Here is a 22,670-nt window from a genome sequence, read left to right on the forward strand (position 1 = left end):
CCCCGTTGTTTGTCTGCATATGTGCGTGAGGACTGTAGTTGTGTTGATTACATGTTGACATAAATGTATGTCAAGGGTTTTGGAGCCAACAGGTATGTTTGTGACAATTGAGTATTTGTGGACAGGCCCCGCCCCTTTTGACTAACATTTATACCAGACAGTCATGATGATAATCCTCCAGCATCTTGTTGCTTAATGATTGTAGCCCCAAAGCACCTCTGTAATCCTCCTACAGACTTCCGTAACTCCCCTTTTTGCCCCTTTCTTCTGTGCCCTTACCCCCCGTCTCCAACATCCTTCCCTTCCTTCCTCTTCTTTTCCATCCGGTCCAACAAAAATTAATAAATTAATTTAGGAAGGAAACAAATATTATCAACATAAATAACATTTAGCCTAAATTACAAAAGGGGTTTATACAAATATAAACCTTCTGTGTCAGAAGATCCAGAACCCCTTGTTGTAACAGTAAAATATGTCCAACAGAAGAGACCTTCAGCTCCTATGTGTCTGCTCAGGGGTTGGACAGGACAAGTTAAAAAAAGTTAAATAAAATAGGTCCCCGTTTTATTATTCTGTCTTCTGCATTAATGCATTACAGAGAAATACCACTTTAGCCTTTTATCTTGGTGATAACACAGAGGTCAGGTAGAAACAAGATTGAAATGCTAATAGAGCACTACAGCCAATTCATTCTCTTTTACAACCAAGCAGAACGAAAAGAAACGACAAACTCTGCCCCTCTGCAAAGCCTTAGGAACTGATTGAAACAAATATATGGAACTTCCATACATAGAGCCAATAAACAGAAATGCATTTTATTTGTTATTGCATAGCATCTTAATAGAAATTTAGGACAAAAAAAATAATCTTGGCTGCAATGGTGTGTATAGCTATGACAAAAGGGAAAAAAGAAAAGGTTGAATAAATAATTATCCTGATGTGAATATTTGGGATTGGAAAAAATATATATATATGTTTTGGCATTTAAACTGTTGCTGGCCAAGTATGCTGTAAATAAAATCACACTATACAAGACAAAACATAATAAAGACCTGCAACTGTTACACAGGTAAAAAATGGAAATTTGGGCAGATTTCAGAATTGGTCCTTTTAGAACGCGCCAAAAATAGGATTTCTCCAAATAACAATCAGGCTTATGTGACTTTGACAGAAGAAGAGGAAAACATTATTTTAATCTTTTGAGACTGTATTTAAAGGTACAAAATAGGACTGTACAATGGGGCAATTTTACTTGATTTAACAGCACAGAGAAGCATTTATAAGGAGAAATTTGTTTACGTTTTGAAAAACAAAAAAAGGAAGATAAAAAAAAGAACAGAGGAAAAACTTGCTGTCAAACGTCTTTTTAAAGGAAAGAAGAATTGATTTTAGCGCTAAATTGGGCCAGGATTAAGATTAAGCTTTAATTCGGGTATGAGCATGTTTTTCTTTCAGAATAAAGTGATGGAGAAAGCAATAAAGACCAATGTGCTGCATATGATATTTGTGGAGAGCCTGAGGGGAGGGGATTTTTTAGTGTGACGGTTCTTGCATATATAGACAGACAGATTTATGCCTTGCAGACAGACATCAACAGAAGCAGCATCCTCACACCTGGGAGTGCACAGATGCTCGCTTAGGTAGGACACAAGGGCAACAAAAATGTCACATAAAAGAAGGAAAAAAAACAACAACAGAAAGATTCTTTAAGGCCATTTATAAACAAGGTGATTTAGCTACAGAAGCAGAACTGCTGCCTCTATAAACCACCTGCTCCTGCTTCTGTAAATGTCTGTGCTACATAAAGGAAGTTTTATATTCTGTTTGCCCCAACACATCTCTTAGACGTGGCAAACTTACCGGACAACCTGTTGGCCTCCTCCTCTTCTGTGGGCTGTGAGGGGTCGTAGTAGTCGGCGCTGTATTTGAAGGCCACCGCGTTGTAAGTCCCTTCATCGGCCAGAGCTTCACTCAGTCGTTTGTACTCTTCCTCTGGGGATGAAATATTCACCGAGCATTTTTAAAAGTCAGTACAAAAACTGGAAATTATTTACTATGCAACGTTCAATTTTTAAGTGGTTCGTTTACATAATTTAGGTAGATAGATATGACAATTTCAGGTGTTTAAAATCTGGTAAAAAATGAAAAGTTTTAACTTCCAAATTTTGTGTTGTTATCAAGGTTGTCCAAAAAAAAAAGTGTCAAATGAGACTTTGGAACTAAAAGTATCGAATTACATAAATGCCAAAAATTGAAAGGGCGTAAAGACAACTAAGCGGGCGTATTTAGAAACTGAGTGAGTGAACCTTAAAACTGTGATGGCGCAATTCTAACCAAGCGACCCCGTATTTTACAACTGAACGGCTGAAATCCTAACTGAGCAGTGATCCTCCTCGGTCAGTTCTCCTTTGCGCCCTCACCTGGATTTACGCTCAGTGATAAGGGGGCGTTTTTGTCACTTGGGGGCGGCATTCAGGGGTGTGTTTATCACTTAGGGGCAGGAACCTTTCTGGTTGATCTGATTTGCATGCCAAGCAGCGGGGCGGGACTTTAATTTTGGGGCTTTAATAGAAATCGAACGGCGGCTGTAACGTGGATTAAAAGCATTAAAACGGTAACAAATGCAGTGAATTTCACATGAGAAAAACATACAGCACAGAAAAACCCGCTGCACTTTCTTACCTTAGTTTTGGGTCGTTGGTTAATGTTTTAATCCACGTTACATCCGCGTTTTTTTTTCTATGATTGCTTCTAACAGGGGGGACAAACAAGTTTCTCTAACTGTGATAGTCAAAGAGCCACACCACACACTGACCTGCCAGACAGACACACAATTAAAGCCATATTATTTCTCATAACCCCCTCCTCTCCTTACAACAGCACTGGATTAAACGGCGCCGTTTCAGTTTTGAGTGTTTTTTCTGTATTTAACGTTAACACACATACCGGTGAAACGTGCACGCTGGTGTGTGTTTAAAAAAGGCAGCGAGCGCAAAACTGAGTTGGTTGTGATTTATTTTTACAGTCATCAATCAGCATTTATAATCCATCAAAGTCCTCATCTTCTGTATCTGGAACAGCTGGACTACATCTCTATCAAACACGCCAGCTTCCCTTTCCTCATGATCATCAGACTCCGTCTCTTTGCCGTGCGGCTCCAAACAACAGTGAAAGCAGACGCGTCAGGCCAAGTTTAAGTCCTACAGTCCCAAAATGTGGCGTAACTCGCCCGTTGCTGCGTCCCGGTAAGGGGGGACGATGGACAGCATTTCACGGTCATCTGCTGGAAGTAGCAGCGCTCAGCCTCGAGTCGATCTTCCAACACAGGCCTTTCCTTTTCCGCGGAAACTCAGCAGCTGCTGCGTCTTCTTGTCTTGTCGGAGTTAGTTTTCCAGCGTTCTCACTTGTGAACCATGGATTCATTATTTTAAATTCTCTGGCAGCTGAGGTTCGATAAGTTAGAAAGATCTTCAAAGATTCAGACTTCCTGCTTCAATAACTCTTCTGATCAACGTTCAAATATGTCAGCAAGTATCTCAATCCTTTTGTATTAACACAGAGAGTGAACCACAAATGCATTTCTAAAGAAAAAAGATCGTTTTTTTGCCTTTTAATCAGAATTGTTCGCTTTAAACTGTGAATGCAGACATGCAGCAGCCGGCTGCCAAGAGACCGTCAACAAAGTGCAACCTCTGAACTGTGAAACACCACTGTGTAAAAATCAATAATCTTACAAAAAAATCATAAAATTATAAAGCATATTCTTGTTACAATACCTATTTTGTAGGAAAGTCCATCTTTATTTTATCTTGTTGCATATACTTTTTCAAATTTTAATAGATATGAATCATGACTAAAGTTATCAGTAACTTGACATGACCTTATTGTCATACTAAAATAAAGAATGTCAATAGTTCACTTTGTTTATTTATAGGAATTTTTCATATTTACAAATGGATCAGATTTGGTCAAAAATCCTCAATAGCTCTGAAGATGCCAGATTTTTTTTTTTGCAAAATCTTTATTTTAGTAGGAAAATATAATATAATAAAATAAAATAAGGTCATGATTAATCAGTACAGGAAGTTTTGTGTCAGTAACTACAGCATCTTCAAAGCCATTGAGCATTTTTGACCACATCTGATCAATATTTCAATATGAAAAATTCCTAACAATAAACAACGTGAATTATGACATAATCTTTGTTGCAGTAGGACGATGAGGTCATGATTACTCAGTACAGGAGGTTTGGTGACAGAAGCTTTAGTATCTTCAGAGCTATAGTGCATTTATGTTATGATTCATGTCTCTATTAAATTTTAACTTTGACTTTCTAACAAAAATTAGTATAATAAATAATAATGTAGCATGACTATGCTGACGAGTCTTCATTACCAGTTCATATAAATATAGACATTTATTCGCTTTTTAAAAGTTCACTGATTTTGACAGAATGCTGTTTCACAGAGGTTGCACTTTGTTGACGGTCCCTTGGCAGCCGGCTCGCTGCTCTGTTTGCATTCACAGCTTGAAACGAACAATTCTGATTAAAAGGCAATAAAAACGAATTTTTTTCTTTAAAAATGCTTTTGTAGTTCACTCTCTGTGTTAATACAAAATGAGTGAGATACTTGCTGACACATTTGAACGTTTATCAGAAGAGTTATTGAAGCAGGAAGTCCGAATCTGTGAAGATCTAATTTAACCGAACTGCTTCTGGTCTATTCCCGTGTTCCTCCGCGTAGCTGATAGCTGCAGTTTAAACTATGCCTCATAATCGTGTCTCTTTGCATTTCCAGGGTTTCCAAACGAAGTTGTTCTGCATTATTCACATATCTGCTCCTTTGTACTATGGGGGGGGGGGGGGGGGGGGGGTCTTCTTTCACGGCCTTATGGTTGTGAAAGTAGTGAATATAGAAAATATGATAAAAGGCAGAGGGCCGCACGCAGCTCAAGAGCCGCCTGTTAACCCCCCCACCCCCCCCGCACTGAAAATGAAGGTCCCGCCCCTCTGCCTCGCCGATAGGCCATGCAAATTTCAGCCAATCAGATCAACCAGAAAGGTTCCTGCCCCAAAAGTGACAAAAACGCCCCTTAACACTGAGCGTAAATCCACATGAGCGCGCAAAAAGGAATTGACCGCGCAAGATCACTTCTCAGTTAGAATTGCGCCTGCGCGGTTTTAAGGTTCACTCACTCAGTTTCTAAATACGCCCGCTTAGTTGTCTTTACGCCCTTTCACTTATTGGCAGATTTGTAATTCCATAAAAAAGTCACCAGAAATTCATCTTAGTCAGGCAAATACCCTGGTGCCACATCAACAAATCACTCAACGTAAAACCACGTTACAGCTCAAAACAACAATTAAAAAAGCAAAACAAATATACAGGTTTCCCTTATCGCCAGGGATAAGTTCCATAAATATTCAGCGATAGGTGAAACTAGGATTTCAGATGTTTTAAGGCTGTAAAGCTCCTCACTGCACACTTCTCAGACAGACATGAACATTTTCAGACTTTTCTCTCTCGTTTAAACTCTCAAAGTTCAAACCTTTGTAGACAATAATTCCAGCATTATAAAATGAAAAAGATCTGATCGCGATTAAAGATGTATGTAACTAAATGCATCCTGTTTCAGAGACACTGCACGGAAGAGATGAGCTCAACAGCCAATCAGTAAGCAGAACACAGTGCGCTGATTACAAAAAAGTAAAAGTAAATAAATAAATAAATATATAAAAAAGATCTGAGCCAAAAAAAGATTTTGAAAACTAAAGTAGTTTCCAGAAATAAAGATGAAATGTTAAAAAAATGAAACAAACAAAGAAACCACAAAAGGTTGGTATTATGGTGGCAGGTCGCCCAATGATTGAAGGGTCGGCAGTTCGATCCCCCCAGTCAACTGTTGTGTGTCCTTGGACAAGACACTTCACCCTCCTTGCCTCCAGTGTTGCTCCACTGGTGTGTGAATGTGTGTGAATGTCCCGGTGATGGTCAGAGGGGCTGTAGGCGTGAACTGGCAGCCACGCCTCTGTCAGTCATTTTTCTTTTTTGTACAGTTTGAGTGTAAATGAAGGCTGTATGATATTCCAAACATTTGTTTTGATCAGAGTGGGATGCTTACATACATTAGAATTAAAGTTACTAATTAAAGTTACGTCAGCCCTGTCAGCCAGGGCAGCTGTGGCTACATCAGTAGTTCACCATCACCAAGAAGGAATGAGGAGTGAATGAATAATGGACACACTGTAGGCTCTTTGAGCGTCTGGAAGAGCACAAAAAAATCCAATCCATTATCATTATTATGGGACACCACTGACTGGACAATGGTCTGAAATTTTGGAAGAAGGAAAAAAAAAACGGAAAGCAGAAGGATGTTTTGGCCAAACTGTTGTAAAGAGTTCACTGAGAATTGGGTGAGGCTTTGCCATGGGTAAGTAAATTGTATCATCTATGTTAGATATCAGCTTGTACATTTTGGAAGTGAGCTTTGGATTTTTAAGGTCAATGGAATGTGTTACTGTATGGGGGAAGGTCTAGGTCTAATTGGGTCAAGCAGAATTTAGTGCTTATAGCTGATTTAAGTTGCTGATATTCTAGAAATTTGTTTTAACTAATCCGATAGATTGAGGATAACGTTGGGAGGGACATAAATGTTCTGTTCTGAATTATATGCTGAAACTGATGGATCCCTTTGTACTTCCATGAAGCAAAGTGAATCATAAAATAAATAAATAAATAAATAAATTAATTAATTAATTAAAGCCGAAAGCGGCGTTGTATGGCCCGCAGACGCAACCCGCCTTCCACGCCCAACTCTACGCACCACCGCTGCTCTCACTGCCCACAAATAAAAAGCTAGTCAAGGCTGCGTTTGCTAATTATGCTAACGTAGCTAACGTAGCTAAAAATGCTAGCATTGCGATCAGCATCATCAACTCTATCAGAAAAACACATTACGTAAAATGCTAATTATGCTAACTATGCTAGCTATGCTAATGTGGCTAAAATCTCTAGCATAGCGATCAGCATCATTAATTGACTCAGAAAAACACATTATCTAAAATGCTAATTATGCTAACTATGCTAGCTATGCTAATGTGGCTAAAAGTGCTAGCATAGCGATCACCATCATTAACTGACTCAGAAAAACACATTACGTAAAATGCTACTTATGCTAACTATGCTAGTTATGCTAACATAGCTAAAAGTGCTAGCATTGCGATCAGCATCATCAATCGACTCAGTGAAACACATTCCTCCATTGGTGAAAGCTATATGTCATAAGTTTATAAAAAACCCACTTTTTCCAAAATGGCGGCTTTTCTGTTGTTTTTATCTCCATAACAACCATTTTATGTTTTGGTCCCCTCAGGAGGACGAACAGATTGACGTCAGTTTCAGACAAATCGGTAAAAGTAAACTTTTTGTCGTCCTTAGCAACAGTGGTTTTATGATAGCCACGCCATCATTCCTTAAATGTCCATATCCAGTGTTTTTCAATGTATTCAGTTTCAGGCATGAATGCATGCATTCAATTTTCACTGTATTGTATTGAAAGGCATGGGAGTTATAACAGTGCGCCACTTTGCTAGCTTGCCACGCGCACGCCGTTCAAAATCTACAACTTCTACTTCCAACATTTTTTCCACAGTAGCTTGCCATTGATGCCCAAAAAGTTTCGAAACAATCGATAAAAATTCCAAAGACAAGTTTACGTTTGAATTCGGCGGTAAAGGTGTTTCTTATATAAAATTCAAGATGGCTGCCTTTTTCCGAGGTCAAAGGTCGAAAAAACTCCAGAGATGATTGTAGACTTACACTATGGACATGTGAATGAAATTTCGTGAAAATCCCTGGAAAAAAAGTTCATTTTTCCATGTTGTGTAATAACGCGAAAATGGCGAAATTGCAGATTTTGGCACAAAATGGCCGCCAAACAGTAGGTCGTGTCACCATCCCGTAATGATTTCAAAACTTTCTTTAGATATCGCGAACAAGGGTAGATTGGTTTCGTTTGGCGATTCTCAAAAAAAAGTTCCGAATTTTTTCGTTTTTGCCGAGTCGGCACATTTTTTTGCGACGTTTTTTTGCTTACCACGCCCACATTCCTTTATCGATCTTGTCGTGCGTGACATCGTTTTGTTCAGCGCGGGCCGGGGAATTGCATATTTCCTCTTCACAACATTCCGGTGAAAAATTTGCGAGCTAGCTAAGATGGCAATGGTTGCGAGCTCGCCACGCGCACGCCGTTCAAAATCTGCAACTTCTAATTCCAACATTTTGTCCAGAGTAGCTGGCCGTTGATGCCCGAAAAGTTACGAGACGATTGATGAAAATTCCAACGACGAGTTTTCGTTTGTATCTGGTGCTAAAGGTGCTTTTTTGAGAAAATTACAGATGGCGGCCTTTTCCCAAGGTCAAAGGTCAAGGACACTTCTGTGGTGTTGGTAGACTGGAGCTGGCAGCAAGTGTGTGCAATTGCGTGAAAATCGCTCAAACAAAAGTGTCGTTTCCCCATATCGTGGGAAAACACGAAAATCGCCAATTCTCAGAGTTCGCCACAAAATGGCCGCCAAGCCGTAGGTCGGGTGGCCGCCCCGTAATGATTTCAAAACTTCTTTGGGATATCCCCGACACGTGTGTTTTGGTTTCGCGACTGTATTTTGAAGTACATTTTGTTGGGCCCCATACGCGATTTTCGGCCCATTCATTTTTTTGACGGGATCGCTGGCCGTGATGTCATCGTCTTCGGGGGGGTGACGTTGACTCTGTGGAAAATTCATTTGCAATTTATCCCAGGTGTGTGCACGTTTTGGTGACTTTTCGAGCATGCGGCGGGGGTCACATTCTCGCTGAAAGGCGGCGAAGTCGTCGTTCCAACTGCGAAAACAATATGGTCCTTGCAGTCAGTGACTGCTGCTGCGGGCCATAATAAATAAATAAATAAAAGAGAGAATTGGGTGTGGCCGTGGTCAGAAAGCTCAAGAAATATTGTTAAAAAAGTGACCAAACAAACAAACATTCTTTTTTTAACATTTCATTTGTAATAACTGGAAATTAACTTTGTTTACCAAAATGTTTCCCTTTTTATTATGGCCCGCAGCACTCATTTTTATTTCACTTTTTTGGAATAGTTTTGTTTTCCTTCGATCTATGCTTTTTTTTCTGGAATTTTGTTTGGATTTCTAAAATTGATCATGTTTTTATCATTTGTTTTCCTTTTAATTTTTTCTTTTTTAATTTTAATTTTTGCATTGAGTGATTTGTTTGATGTGATTTGCACTTCAGGGCCACCGTAAGAAAAGGGCCTTTCCATTAGATTGAATGGGAAGTTGGCATTAGAGTGAGTGAAATTCAGAGTCACAACAGTTTGCTCCAAGCCATCGATTCCGTGCACAGACCCAAGATACCAAACCTGCCTTTTAGCCTTCTAGAGACATTCAGCCTGCACTTGCAGAAAAATACCCAAAATGCACACTAAAGCTTTTGATTATTCTGGATAGTTATATGGATATTACAAAGGGACATGGGCTCTAAGCTTAATGATGTGCAATTGTACAAAGCAGCAAGGAAACAAAAAAACATAATTCAGTTGATGCTTTTACACACATTTACGGAGCAGGGCTGACTCAAGTAATGAAATCCCTTTTAAAATTCTTCTTGGTTGATGCCCTTTCATTTCACAAATGTGCAATAGGCTGAGTATATGGGCTCAGGCCCCCCAGGTTCAAGGGCATAGCAGTCTGCAGATGAAGCATCTGCAGCATTAAGAGTGGAGAACATAAACGGACTCGTTCTGTCCTGCCAGTTCAGAGAGAAGACATTATATTTCACTTAAAGCGGCAGAGCAGTCATCAAGTTTGTCTTTCAAATGGGGGCTTCGCCGTCAAAACACCCTGCTTTACTTCCACGTGAAATGGGATCCCAAATGTAAGAGAGCCCAAATTGATTTCAATGGCGGCTCTTACGGGCTCATAGCCGGTCCATTTTGCAGACATCAAGCGGAAAAAAGGTCTTAAAAAGAGGGGCGGGGCTGCACACGGCCAACATTTAGATGCACTTAAGGAACAGTTTTTGGAGCAGAGCAACTACATTATCGACATGGTTCAGCCGAGCAAAATGAAGTCGTTTCAGAAAAGAAAAACATGTCATGACAGGAATCACAAACCTGATCCAATATGTGACATATTTTGTCCAAATGCCAAATATTTCCAAATATTGTTCCTCTTACATTTCATGGCTGTCTGTAACAAACGTTTGTTCAGCATCTCCAGGATTAGCAGGAAAATTCAGATCCAAGTGGTCAGACAGACTCTCGCTTGGTTTGCTCTGCACTGTCGTTTTATACTGTAACTTTTATTCAGTCTATTGCTCATTCCAAGTGACCATTATTTCTAGCCAGAGGAACCCGTGTTTAGCTCATGATGTTGACACTGGATTCTTCCCATCTGATACTATTGCATGTCTGCCACCTAGTTGGAAGAGGCTAGGTGTGAAATTTTAAAGCAGTGCAAATCTTGCTCTAGACATTTTTTTCACAGCTCTATTCCGATGTGTGAAAGATTTGATGTCACATAATTCTGTCTAGGCGCAAAACACAATTATTATTATGCATCATGATCAATTTTCAAACGTTAACAGGGATGACATCCATATGTCACCACCAAATCCCAGTCCCTAATTGGTCAAAATTTGACCTGGTTTAACTTTCAATGTAAATTCAATGGCCATATGTTTGGTACGTCTTAACCCTTGTGCTATCTTAGATGACCCCACCCTTACATTGGCGTGTTCTCCCTACCATGACAAAGGTGGATAAAGGTGGAAAGATTTCATGTAATCCATGGACACCAGTGAAGATCACAAATCATTGAAGAAAAAAGGTTCAGAGCACTGTCTAGTGGGTCTAGATGACCCAACTCCCAACATTAAAGTACCTTGGAGGCACGTTAACGTTGGGAGTGGGGTCATCTGGACCCCACAAAATATCACAAGGGTTAAAAAAGTGCGTAGTTACACGCGAACGTTAGAGCTTTGGATGCTGTGCGTTTACATGGACTTTTCATCAAACGTGATTGCTTGAAGAAGCGATGCAGAGGGTGGAGTTAACGTAGTTTTAGTTCTCATGTATCTAAGCATCCAACTCTAATCAAAACAAATGTGTTTGGAATATCGTACAACCTTCATTTACACTCAAACTATACAAAAAAAAGAAAATCGGAGTTAAAGTGTCACTATGTTTATTTTGTTGAAGTGCCAAATTTTATTTGGCAAAGATTTAGCATAAACTACATTTAATGAACTTCTGTCATTTAATTTGTGATTTCTTTTGTCTGAATTTGACTTGCATGCATAAATCTGTTTCATTTCACCTGTTTTCTTCCCAACTGCTGACTTTCTACAAAGATTTGGTTTTTACCTTCAGCTCTTCAGGTTTGTTCAATCGAATTCTTTCAAAGTTAATTACATATTTTTTTACTTTGTTTGATCCATAATCCATTTTCACGTCTCCTCCAATATAAATTCCTCTACCTTCTTAAAAAAATTGAATTTCTATTACCTTCCCTGTGCCTGACCCTCACTAAACTCTTAACTTTGTGTGTTTATTTTCATTTCCTGTTTGAACATTTTGAACAGTGGTATAGAATTCAAATGGCCTTATCTGAAGACGTCTAACAACACAGGGAAAATGACGTGATAACAGGAATTCGTTTGATAACACATTAATGATTGTTTTTCTCTATCAAACCATTTAAGTGTTGCTCTCTGCAAAAAGCATTACATTGATGTTCACTTTATCCCTCAGAGATTCCCATTTTTTATGAAACTGGTTAGAGTCTCTGCATCCAAATGTACTTTTCCAAGCACGTTGCTTTGTACATTTCGAGTTTAAAGCAACAAGAGAAGCTTTACTATTAAATTATATACATAGTTTAGGTTTACACTTGGAAAAAAAATCCCTACAACCCTTTAAATATTACGATTTTTTTCCTTTTGAACTTTTTTGTTTCTTTTTAATTTTTTTATGTCATTTGACGGGATTATGTTTCTTAACAAATTAAAAAGCTTTTAGCGTAACCTCCACATAATTATGAAAAGTTCTAAAGAACAGGCACAAATAACAAAAATGTATCTTCAATCCCGTTTAGTCATGTTAAGCGACTGAAAGGAATGAGTTTCACTTTAGGTGTTCAGAGCTAAACTTTTGTCACTTTGTAAACTCTCTTTTGGGAGTTTTGTGTCCTTGGTCCTTCTGTACATTTACTACAATATATTAGTACTTAATGTTTAACTCAAACTGACCTGGAAAACATTGAGCAAAACACATACATTGTCTGTTCTTTAGAAAAGGAAAACATCTGGAAAAACCTTTAGTGAATCTGGAAAGTTTTTTACAGCATTCAATCTTCCCACACCATTTTATTTCATTAAAAATATTTTATAAACTTTATAAAAGTTACGTTTGAAATACAGAAGTAGTTCACACAAGTGAATACAAGAAAAGTAAAAAAAACTTTGTCCCGAAACTCAACAAAAAACGTCTATTCATGGCTTTTCATCAACTGTTCTCTCTGGTCTGTAGTCAAGTAGCAGTAAGCCAGGGGTGGGCAATTCCAGGCCTCGAGGGCCGGTGTGTCTGCATGATTTCCAGATAGTCTTGCCCTACTCATGGCTGATTACCTGGTTCAGGTGTGTCCAGCCAATTAGAACATGCCAGAGCAGGGTATGCTGGAAAACATGCAGGAATGCGGCCCTCAGTGCCCACCTCTGCAGTAAGCCGACTACCCCCACAACATGATGCTGCCACCACTGTGCTTCACTGTAATGAATGATGTTAGTAAGATTCTTTTGGTTCACTTGGCACTGATGTTAAAGAGTTGACTTGGAGAATTTTGTTTCTAATAGCCTGAGAGTCTTTCAGGTTTAACTAACTCCAGATGGTTCCGCATCACCTCTCACTAAGGAGTGGTTTCTGTAAAGAAACTTTTCCTCTCTACACATAGGAAATAGTGCTCTGACTGGTCGATCATGAAATTCTTGGTTTCCCTCTGACAATTGCTCAAGTCGGATGGTTGAAGAGCTCTACAAAAATTCCTTGTGGTTTTAGACTTCCTCCATTATGGACAAGTGATCCGCTAAGCTTATGGGAACCTTTGTGGCACCGCTCCCTTCCCCACATTCGTGCCCCGAGACAACCTTGTCTTGGAGGTCTAAAAAAATGTCTTTTGGTTTTCACGTTTGCTCTAACATTTACTGTCATGTAAGCGATCTTACAGCTTAGGAATATAAAGATGTACCTCAAACAAAAAAGCGACAGAAACTTTCCAGATGAACTGTGGGATCCAAATATTACAAGTTTCTGTATTCTTTGCTCTAAAACATGTTTTTATTCTATTAAGTTGCAACATTTGATAAAAGAAAACAAGAGGGTTTAATAAAAAAAAAAATCAAGAAACTTAAGTGTCAATAAACCCAAACTTGGATGCTATATTTATAACAAACAATTAGCAGAGAGGCTTAAAGCAGCGTTTATTAAACTGTTATGTCAAGATAATACTGAAATAACTTAAAATGTGGAAGGATTGTTTGTGTGTTTAATAGTCTGAAGTGTTAAGAAACTCACCTTGTCTAGCCTCCTCCTCTAAGAGGTCAGTGTGCAGAGCCAGGTACCTCTCTTCATCACAAAGGGCCTCAATCCTGGCCTCCTCTTCTGACAGCTGGTAGGATGTATTCCATGACCCGCTGTCATACTCTGACAGGTCATGTAAGTGACCACGGCCATCGTATCTGTTGAATGATAAACAGGATTAGAGAAAAGGGAGTCGACACATTTTTGACTAATATGATTGTGGGACATAAAAAAAAACCAATTATACAAGATTTCAACTTTATGTTTTCAGAGAATGTTCTACAAGCCTAAAATTTGGTTGTTGTTGTTTTAATACAACATATAAGTATTTTCTATTAATATGGTCTTTTAGTTTTTTTTTTCCCAATCCAGGACCCTTCATATGAATAAAGAAGAAAAATGGAAGAAAAAAAAAATAAAAAGAAAACAATAACAACTCGCCTCTTACCTTACAGGGTTCAAATCCCCCCCTGTAACATTCATCATTACTTCTACATCTGCAAAGAAAGTTACATTCACACAAACCCGAGCACATAAATACCTATCCGTAAGAACCCAAATGGACGACATTTTCCAAGGTTCGTCCCTCTACGGCATCGCTCTGTTGTAGTTTCTTCATGGAGACAAAGAAATGGGAGGCTGTGGAGGGCATTCGGGGTTTGGAAGGACCCCTAAGCCTAACTTGCTGGGGAAAAACCGGGTTATGTGATAAAGACACACATACAAACTGTGCACAAATGAAATATAAGCTGGGTCACTGCAGACCAAGGTGATTTAAATGTTTAAAATATGGGAAACTATAGTGTTTTCTATATAAAGCATATTACCTATATATTCACTTTAAAAAAGGTGATTTTTTAACTGAGTGAAAGCACAAACCAGATTAATATTTTGAACCACCTTGATTACAGGGACCCATTCCGGTTAGATTTTGCTCTAATGTTGCAAAATACAACAAGGCATTTGAAACACCTCAACATTTAAGGCAAGAAGAAAATGACAGGAAAAAAATATAAAGTTAGGCAAAACTTTAATGCAAATATTCAATATAAAACTGATATCTCCACAGGAAGTTCTCCAAACATGCTAAAATGCAAAGCCTACTTTAAAAAGGACACAAAATAGTTCAAATATGGAAAAATAATTTATTGATTTCCATTTTAGTTTTGCTTTCAGTGTGCGCATGCGTATTTATAGGCCTGTTGAGGCTAACTTTAGCCATCTGCATGTTAGCATGTTATTGTAGATATCAGACAACATTTGTTGAAAGTTCAAGACATCATAAGACAAGTTAGCAGGAAGAAAGCATCTCATTGTTTGTCATGTACAGGTTTTCCAAAGCTTACGGCATAAAACATCCGACTTGTCCCTTGAATTTTGAAACAGGCTAGCAGAGATGGTTAGCATAAGGTTTCGGTCTAAGTTTGTTCAACCGACCTATCAATCATGATGCTCTTGTCCCCCATCCATGGGATAAGATGCTTTCCATATTCGTGGTAAAGAGCCTTTTCGTCATCCCGGAACAGTTTGCAGGCATAGCCGAAAACAAGCAGGTCGGCGTATTTGTCGCTGTCGCTCACATCCTTCTTCGCTGGTTTGTTGTTGTGGTCCCTCTTTGCAGCTCCGCGCCGATACATCTTCGAAACACTTAAAAAATAGATACTGGCCTTAAAAAATGAGTACTGACAGTACAGTGATGGCGTTGTGGTGAGCAGAAGGCAGGCAGTTATCCCAATGTATTAATAAACTCCAACAGTTCATCGAAGAGCCTGCAACCTGACTCTGCAGAGGGCCGCCATGCTGTTAAGAAAGTAAATTAAACGGCGCAGCTAGTCAGCACTTTCTATGCAATTCTAAAACGTTAATAAAATGACTTCAACCTGTAAAATTTAGTATGTTATGTAGAATATTATACCTAAAAAATTTAAATGTAGAGTAACGATTTGTTTACTTTATTTGATTTTATTTTAATTGGCGAAAGTGTTACGAACAACTGCTTGGTGAATGTTGTTTATGGAAACAACCGAAGTTGCCAATTAAAAAAACGAGGAAAAAAGTGATTAGGTTGATACGTTTTATTTTATACACATAAACTGAATTATTAAATTTGTGTATCATTACCAGATATGATTTTCTGTTTAGCTATTGCGGTTTAGTGTTGAACCTGTTAGAAATCGCTATAAGCCATTTCGATGAAGAAACGTGTTCAACTTTTAGTTATTTTTTTTATTTTTGTATCCGTCACTTCAATATTGGTGATCCTGCAACGTTTAACAGATTGATAAAACATGTAATAATGATGATGACGATAATAATAATATTAGTAGTAGTAGTATTGTTATTATTATTATATAAAATAATCATTTTCTAATAACAGTAATTTTTATTATTATAAAACGTGACTATAATATATTTAGGAAAGCGTTAGAAATAATAAGGATAGAAAATCATTTTATTTTAACCCTATAAACAAAATTTATTTATAAAAAGAAATGTACAACTATTTACACTTACATCATGCTTAATCACATGATCTTTAAACATCACTATTTATACACTAGTTTTATTTATTTATTATTATTCTATGGTTCTTGTGGACAAAAGAAAATTACAACATTAAAAAAAGTATTTTAGGTGGTTTGGGTAAGAACTGAGGTCATTATACTGGATCCTAAAAACCTCAGAGATGCTCTGTCTGCTCAGACAGTCTCCCTTTATGGTGTAAGTATAGCCTCCAATTCCACAGTTAGAAACCTTGGGGTTTTTTTTGACCAGGATTTATCATTTAAGGTTCACATATCTCAGGCACGTAGAACTACATTTTTTCACCTGTGGAATATTGCTAAGATCAGAAATATACTTTCTAAGAGCGATGCTGAAAAACTCATCCATGCGTTTGTTACGTCTAGGCTGGATTTCTGTAACTCCTTGTTAGCAGCGTGTCCTAAGAGTTCCTTAAGAAGTCTCCAGCTTGTTCAGAACGCAGCAGCTAGATTGTTAGCTGGAACTAGCAGAAGAGATCACATCACTCATGTGTTAGCTTCACTTCACTGGCTCCCAGTTGATTCTAGAATCAAGTTCAATATCCTCCTGTTAACCTATAAGGCCTTACATGGTATGGCCCCATCCTATATTAAGGACCTCATAGTCCCGTACCACCCAAACAGGACACTTCGCTCCCAAAATGCAGGACTGCTTGCGTTTCCTAGAATAAGTAAAGGTAAGTTGGAGGTATAGCTTTTAACCATCAAGCCCCTGTTTTATGGAATAAGCTCCCAGCTCATGTAAGAGAGGCCGACACAGTTTCTATATTCAAAGTTAGACTTAAAACATTCCTCTTTGGACAGGCTTATTGTCAGACTAGCTATTATTCTGAGATTACTTAACTTAATTTTAATGTGTTTAAATTAAACTTAAGTAGTTGTTAGTAGGCTGCTAGAAGTTGAAGCTGGGGTAGCTATGGTGCACTGGGGTTCTGTCCTCTTCTCATCTACTTCTACCCTTCCTCTCTTCTCTATTCTTGATAATTATTCATCATTTAGTTCCCTCTGTTTGGTGCAGTGCAATTCATGTACTGTTCCTCTTTTCCCACTCCCTCTTTTCCTCACCCTTACATTGAGGTGTTATTCCTACCATAACAAAGGTAGATAAATCTAGAAAGATTTCATGTAATCCATGGACACCAGTGAAGATCACAAATCATTGAAGAAAAAAGGTTCAGTGCACTGTCTAGTGGGTCTAGATGACCCAACTCCCAACGTTAAAGTGCCTAGGATAGCACAAGGGTTAAATATGTAGTTGTAGAGTTGTAGAGTTAGATAAGTCAATTCTTCTCTATGAGTTCTGGTAATCGCCTGTCCATCCTGGGGGAGGATCCCTCCTTCATGTGGACACCCCTGAGGTTTCTTAGTTATTTCCCTGATTCCGTTTTTTTTGTTTGTTTTTTTTTAGCTTTTCCCTACCGGGCTATTTGGCCTAGAAGGAGAGTGATGGGGTGCTGCGCCAGATGACCTGGCTGTAACGGCCCCAACAGGCAAACCTGTCCCAGTCTAGGGGAAATCACAAAGGGGCCAAAACATATGAAAGATGGAGACCAAATAAGTTTAGGATCACAGTTTATTTAGAGGAAGAAAGAACCTGTGTCCTGCAAAACATAAATAAATTACTGTGCTGGTCCCAACAAAAGACAAAACAGAGGGATTGGAGCCTTGGCCAAACATGAAATAAGTCAGGGAGACAACTGACCCAGCCACCATGACCGTCGGAGTCAGCAGCTCCCTGTTAAGGCTGCCTAACAAAATCTAACCAATGAAAGAAACAAACAAAGCCCACAAATAAGACTACCAAGGTCCAACCCCAAACTGAAATCACAAAACCCAGCAGTATAAGACTGCTGAGGAACAAGAGGGAATCAAAAGAGAAAACAAACCAACCAGCACAGCTCCAACTCAGCCTCCGTCGCTGCGCTGCGCAAAGTAGGGCTTTGTTTGTCTGCATACCTCTCCTTTGGTTGAGGCCTCCCCTGACTTAAATACCTGGCAGGTGCTGATCAAGACCATTGGCATCACCTGCCAGGTGAGCAGAGTGGCGGCGGCAGCAGCAGCAGCAGCACCACCACCACCACATAACACTGGCCTCCTCAGTCACCGGAACTGAACCCAATGGAGATGGTTTGGGGTGAACTGGACCGCAGAGTGAAGGCAAAAGAGCCAACAAGTGCTGAGCATCTCTGGGAACTCCCTTGGATAGGGCAGAACAATGCCAAAAATGATCTTTTCTACTAGAGGTAATCACACTCTGATCATCAGTGACTCAAACGTAATCGCTTTGCAGAACCTGGCTGCTGACATGATAGCACCATGCAGTTGCTGCAGATTTGTCTGCTGCACATCCATGATGCTAATCTATCGTTCCACCACATCCCAAAGGTGATCTATTGGTTTGAGATCTGGTGACTGTGGAGGCCATTTGAGTACAGAGAACTCATCGTCATGTTAAAGAAACCAGTCTGAGGGGATTCCAGCTTTATGACATGGCGCCTTCATCCTGTTGGAAGTAGCCATCAGAAGATGGGAACACTGTGGTCATAAAGGGATGGACATGGTCACCAACCATAGTCAAGTAGGCTGTGGCATTGTAACCAATTGGTACTAAGGGGCCCAAAGTGTGCCAACAATATATCCCCCACACCATTACACCACCACCACCAGCCTGAGCTGTTGAAACAAGGCAGGATGGATCCATGATTTTAAGTGGGTGTGGCAGCAGAACTGGAAACTCATCAGACAGGGCAACGTTTTTCCAATCTTCTTTTGTCCAATTTTGGTGAGTCTCTGTGAATTGTAGCCTCAGTTTTCTGTTCTTGGCTGAAAAGGGTGGCACCTGGTGAGGTCTATTGCTGCTGTAGCCCATCTGCCTCAAGGTTGGACGTGTTGTGCATTCAGAGATGCTCTTCTGCAGACCTCGGTTTTAACTAGTGAGTTACTGTTGCCTTTTTATCAAATGGAACCAGTCTGGCCAATCTCCTCTGACCTCTGGCATTACTGTAACAAGGTACGATAATTCCACCCACAGAACTGCTGCTGACTGGATATTTTCTCTTTTTTGAACCATTCTCTGTTAACCCTTGAGATGGTAGTAGGTGAAAATCCTGGTAGATCAGCAGTTTTTGAAATACCCACCAGTAGCTGGAAATACTGCCAACAACCATACCACATTCAAAGTCACTTAAATCCCCTTTCTTCCCCATTCTGATGCTCAGTTTGCACTGCAGCAGATCATCTGGACCATTACGTATTGAGTATCTGCCATGTGATTGGCTGATCAGAAATTTGCGTTAACGAGCTGTTGGAAAAGTTTACCTAATGACAAAAACTTTATCAGCACAGATAAAAAAATCTACTTCTCCTGTCATAATTTTTATGTTTATCATTAGTGTTCAGTTTAATATTTCTTCTCTGTTTCCAAAGTGTTGTCAGTTCATTCCAGCAGCTGCTTCTGTTTGGGATGTGGACGCCTTAAATGCATCGCTCTTTCTTTAACTAATGTATATGATTATCTTCAATTTCTTGTTTACAAAATCTCGTGGTAAACTTTTGTATTTCCATTTTTTCTTACATTAAGTCTAAACATGTGTATACCTTCACCTTTTAGGGAGCCTTGTTTTGTTTAGCCCATCCATAATCCAAAAACTATCAGCAATTTAAATGAAAAAAATATAATTGACAGTGAATTTGAGATGCTTATTAAAAAAATCTGCCTTGGTACAAGAAAACAGGCATAATTTAATTTAAGGATAAAAATTGAAATTGTTAAAGTCAGAGGATACAATGGTTAGATGAACACGTGTGTACTCTAAAAAGTAGGATTCTATCAAATCTCTGCTGTCAGAGGAACAACAATGTATGAGAATTTTACATTCATGTCAATCTTTTTGGATTGTTCTCTAAAAATTGAACTGTCATGTCAGATAGATTTGCCTCTGTGGGGAGTGACATCAATCTTTTTGTTCCCCACACTGACATCCCTACATTCATGCATCAAGTAGCATCAAGCGACTGTGTGGTGGTATAAGTAAAAAAAAAATGCAAATTTGTCCCCATTTATACTTTTTTTTTCCTCTTCGGGACACTTGGCACAGCACGTCAGAATTCAGCCAAGTGATGGAGGAAAAAATACAGACTTGCATAACAAGAGATGAATTGAGTTTATCCTTGCAGCAAAGCCACTTCCTACAGCAAGTTGCATTAACTCTTCTGAGTGAGCATGGATTGTTTTAGGGATACAATAATCACAGTCTACTGCAGAAAGTACAGCCCACTCAAATCTGTCTTTGGAAGTCATCAGTCTCACAGTGCAGTTCGAAATGACTCTGCCTCTCTGTATCGCCTTCTTCATGCAGAGCCGAACAGGCAGTAAAGATCAGACATGTCTTCCTGTCAAGACCTGTCTCATCAGTTCAGGTGATCAGCTTCACAAGTTGGACAAGACGCAGGTCGTCGAGGACAAATGTCTCAATGCTGTGGCTGTCACTTGTATTTATAGGCAAGTCCGCCTGGGCTGTACTGTAGTGGCAAGTGGATTTATCGGTATGAGTCAGAGGCTTAATGGGACCCCTGGGCTCTCATCATTATTTCACACAAAGCCAGTGCTTAAGGGTGGGGTTAAACAAAGTATGAAATTAATTTAGGAGTATTTATAGCCCCCTTAAATGAGCCCCAGCTAATCAGCATTCTCTATGGAAATGTTGCAGGTAAGACCCCCCCTTTGCCCTTCTGGACCTTCAGTTTGTTTACCGGTTTTGTTCACATTATCTGAGTAATTAACACGCTGATTTAGTCTTACCTGTGACATGTTTTGTTTTTCATTAGCCACTGATGTGCATCATCATTGTGGATCATCAAAGCATCACGTCTTTATGTGGTGCGTGAAATGTGTAAACAGGGACTTTATGAGCGATAATGTACTGATAATCCGAAATAATGGGAGGATAAAAGGATTGAATGAGCTTCAAATCCCTGAGAAGTTAATCCAAGATATCTTTGTGTTAATTCTTACAGACAAACACGATATATTATTTTTAATTATTAAATCTATACAGGTTTATTTATTGCAGATGATTCGATATTGGCTAAAATTGTTAAAGGGTTGCCATTCTTGTTGCTCTGGTAATGTTAGATTGGGAGTATAAGGGGCAATAAGTAAAATAATTTTAACAGGTGGGTAAAGTGGGGGCGGACTTACCATCGGCCCTGCCCACAAATTAAATCAAATCAAATCAAACTTTATTTATAAAATAGCGCTTCTCATGCATTTTGTGCAGCTCGAAGCGCTTTAACATTAAAAACAGAAAACACACAATATTACAGTAAAAACCCAACCCACCCTTCCCCCTTCCCACTCCCCTCCGTTAAAACACATGACCCATGGCCCCCACGTGTAACTCTAAATAAATAAATAAGCAAACAAACAAACAAATAAGTATGGCTTGGCTCTGCTGTGAGGAAACAGTATTTGGGAATCCCTTCATACCAGGAGCCAGCCTGGCCATTGGAACATCGCCACAGCACCCACCCAGACTGGGACAACACTAGGGTCCACTCCACAGCTGTGAAGCTGCAAAATTAGACCCCAGCTGCCCCAGCAAGGGCAAGAACTGCAGCAACAACCGCTGACCAAGCTGGCAAGCTCTGGAGGAAAAGATTCCCACAAGAAACACTGGGGCTAAAATCATGATAAGATACTAAAATTAAAAACATAAGATTTATATAAAAACGTAAAATTGAGAATAAGATGGATAAAATGAAAATAAATACATAAAATAGCCTGTACTAAAACTAATAGAATAAATTAGCAGTTAAAATCAACTAAAAGCTAAATTAAAAAGGTGGGTCTTGAGCCTCTTCTTAAAAACTTCTACAGTCTCTGTGGCCCTGAGATTCTCCGGCAGGCTGTTCCACTGGCGAGGACCATAATGGCAGAACGAAGCCTCACGATACGTTTTGGTCCTCGCCTTCGGAACAACTAAGAGGCCAGCACCGGAGGACCTCAGGGTCCGGGAGGGGTCATATTTTAAAATAATATCATTTAAATAAGAAGGCCCAAGACCATAAAAACATTTATTAACCATTAAAAGAATTTTGAAATCAATCCTGAAACGCACAGGGAACCAATGCAGCGATTTTTAAAACCGGTGTAATGTGTTCCCGCCCCCTGGTCCTCGTCAGAACTCATGCCGCAGAGTTCTGGAATAGTTGTAGATTTAAAATAGACTTTTTTGGTAAACCAGAGAGCAGGGCATTACAATAATCTAAACGACTGAAAATAAAAGCATGCATTAGCACCTCTGTGCTGGCAAGAGAGAGGAACGGACGGACTCTGGACGGATGTTTTTAAGATGGTAAAATCCTGTCTTAACGACATTTTTTTTGTGTGGGATAAAAGTTAGCTCAGAGTCGAAAAGTACGCCCAGGTTTCTCACAAATTGAAAAGGTTTACAATTATGAAGATGTGATAAAATCATCTCTCTCTTGTCTTCA

The 22,670-nt window shown here is 39.2% G+C and overlaps 1 protein-coding gene across 2 annotated transcripts in view; it reads right to left on the bottom strand.

The window, feature by feature from the left end:
- Nucleotides 1-15,508, bottom strand: part of sfswap (splicing factor SWAP) — a 62,057-nt gene extending 46,549 nt beyond the window's left edge. The window contains exons 1-3 of one of the 2 annotated variants that reach the window (XM_011481916.1): nucleotides 15,070-15,508; nucleotides 13,627-13,790; nucleotides 1,861-1,992 (exon numbers count right to left, since the gene is read on the bottom strand). In XM_011481916.1, coding sequence (XP_011480218.1) covers nucleotides 1,861-1,992; nucleotides 13,627-13,790; nucleotides 15,070-15,269 — 496 coding nt within the window. In that variant the 5' untranslated portion in view covers nucleotides 15,270-15,508. Of the gene's footprint in view, nucleotides 1-1,860; nucleotides 1,993-13,626; nucleotides 13,791-14,173 lie in introns of both variants that reach the window. The other variant, XM_020707781.2, reaches the window with a different exon arrangement.
- Between the last annotated feature and the right edge of the window lie 7,162 nt (nucleotides 15,509-22,670).

The sequence above is a fragment of the Oryzias latipes genome, chromosome 12, assembly GCF_053564925.1.
Source record: "Oryzias latipes strain Hd-rR chromosome 12, Olatipes_Hd-rR_3.1".
Lineage (NCBI taxonomy): Eukaryota > Metazoa > Chordata > Actinopteri > Beloniformes > Adrianichthyidae > Oryzias > Oryzias latipes.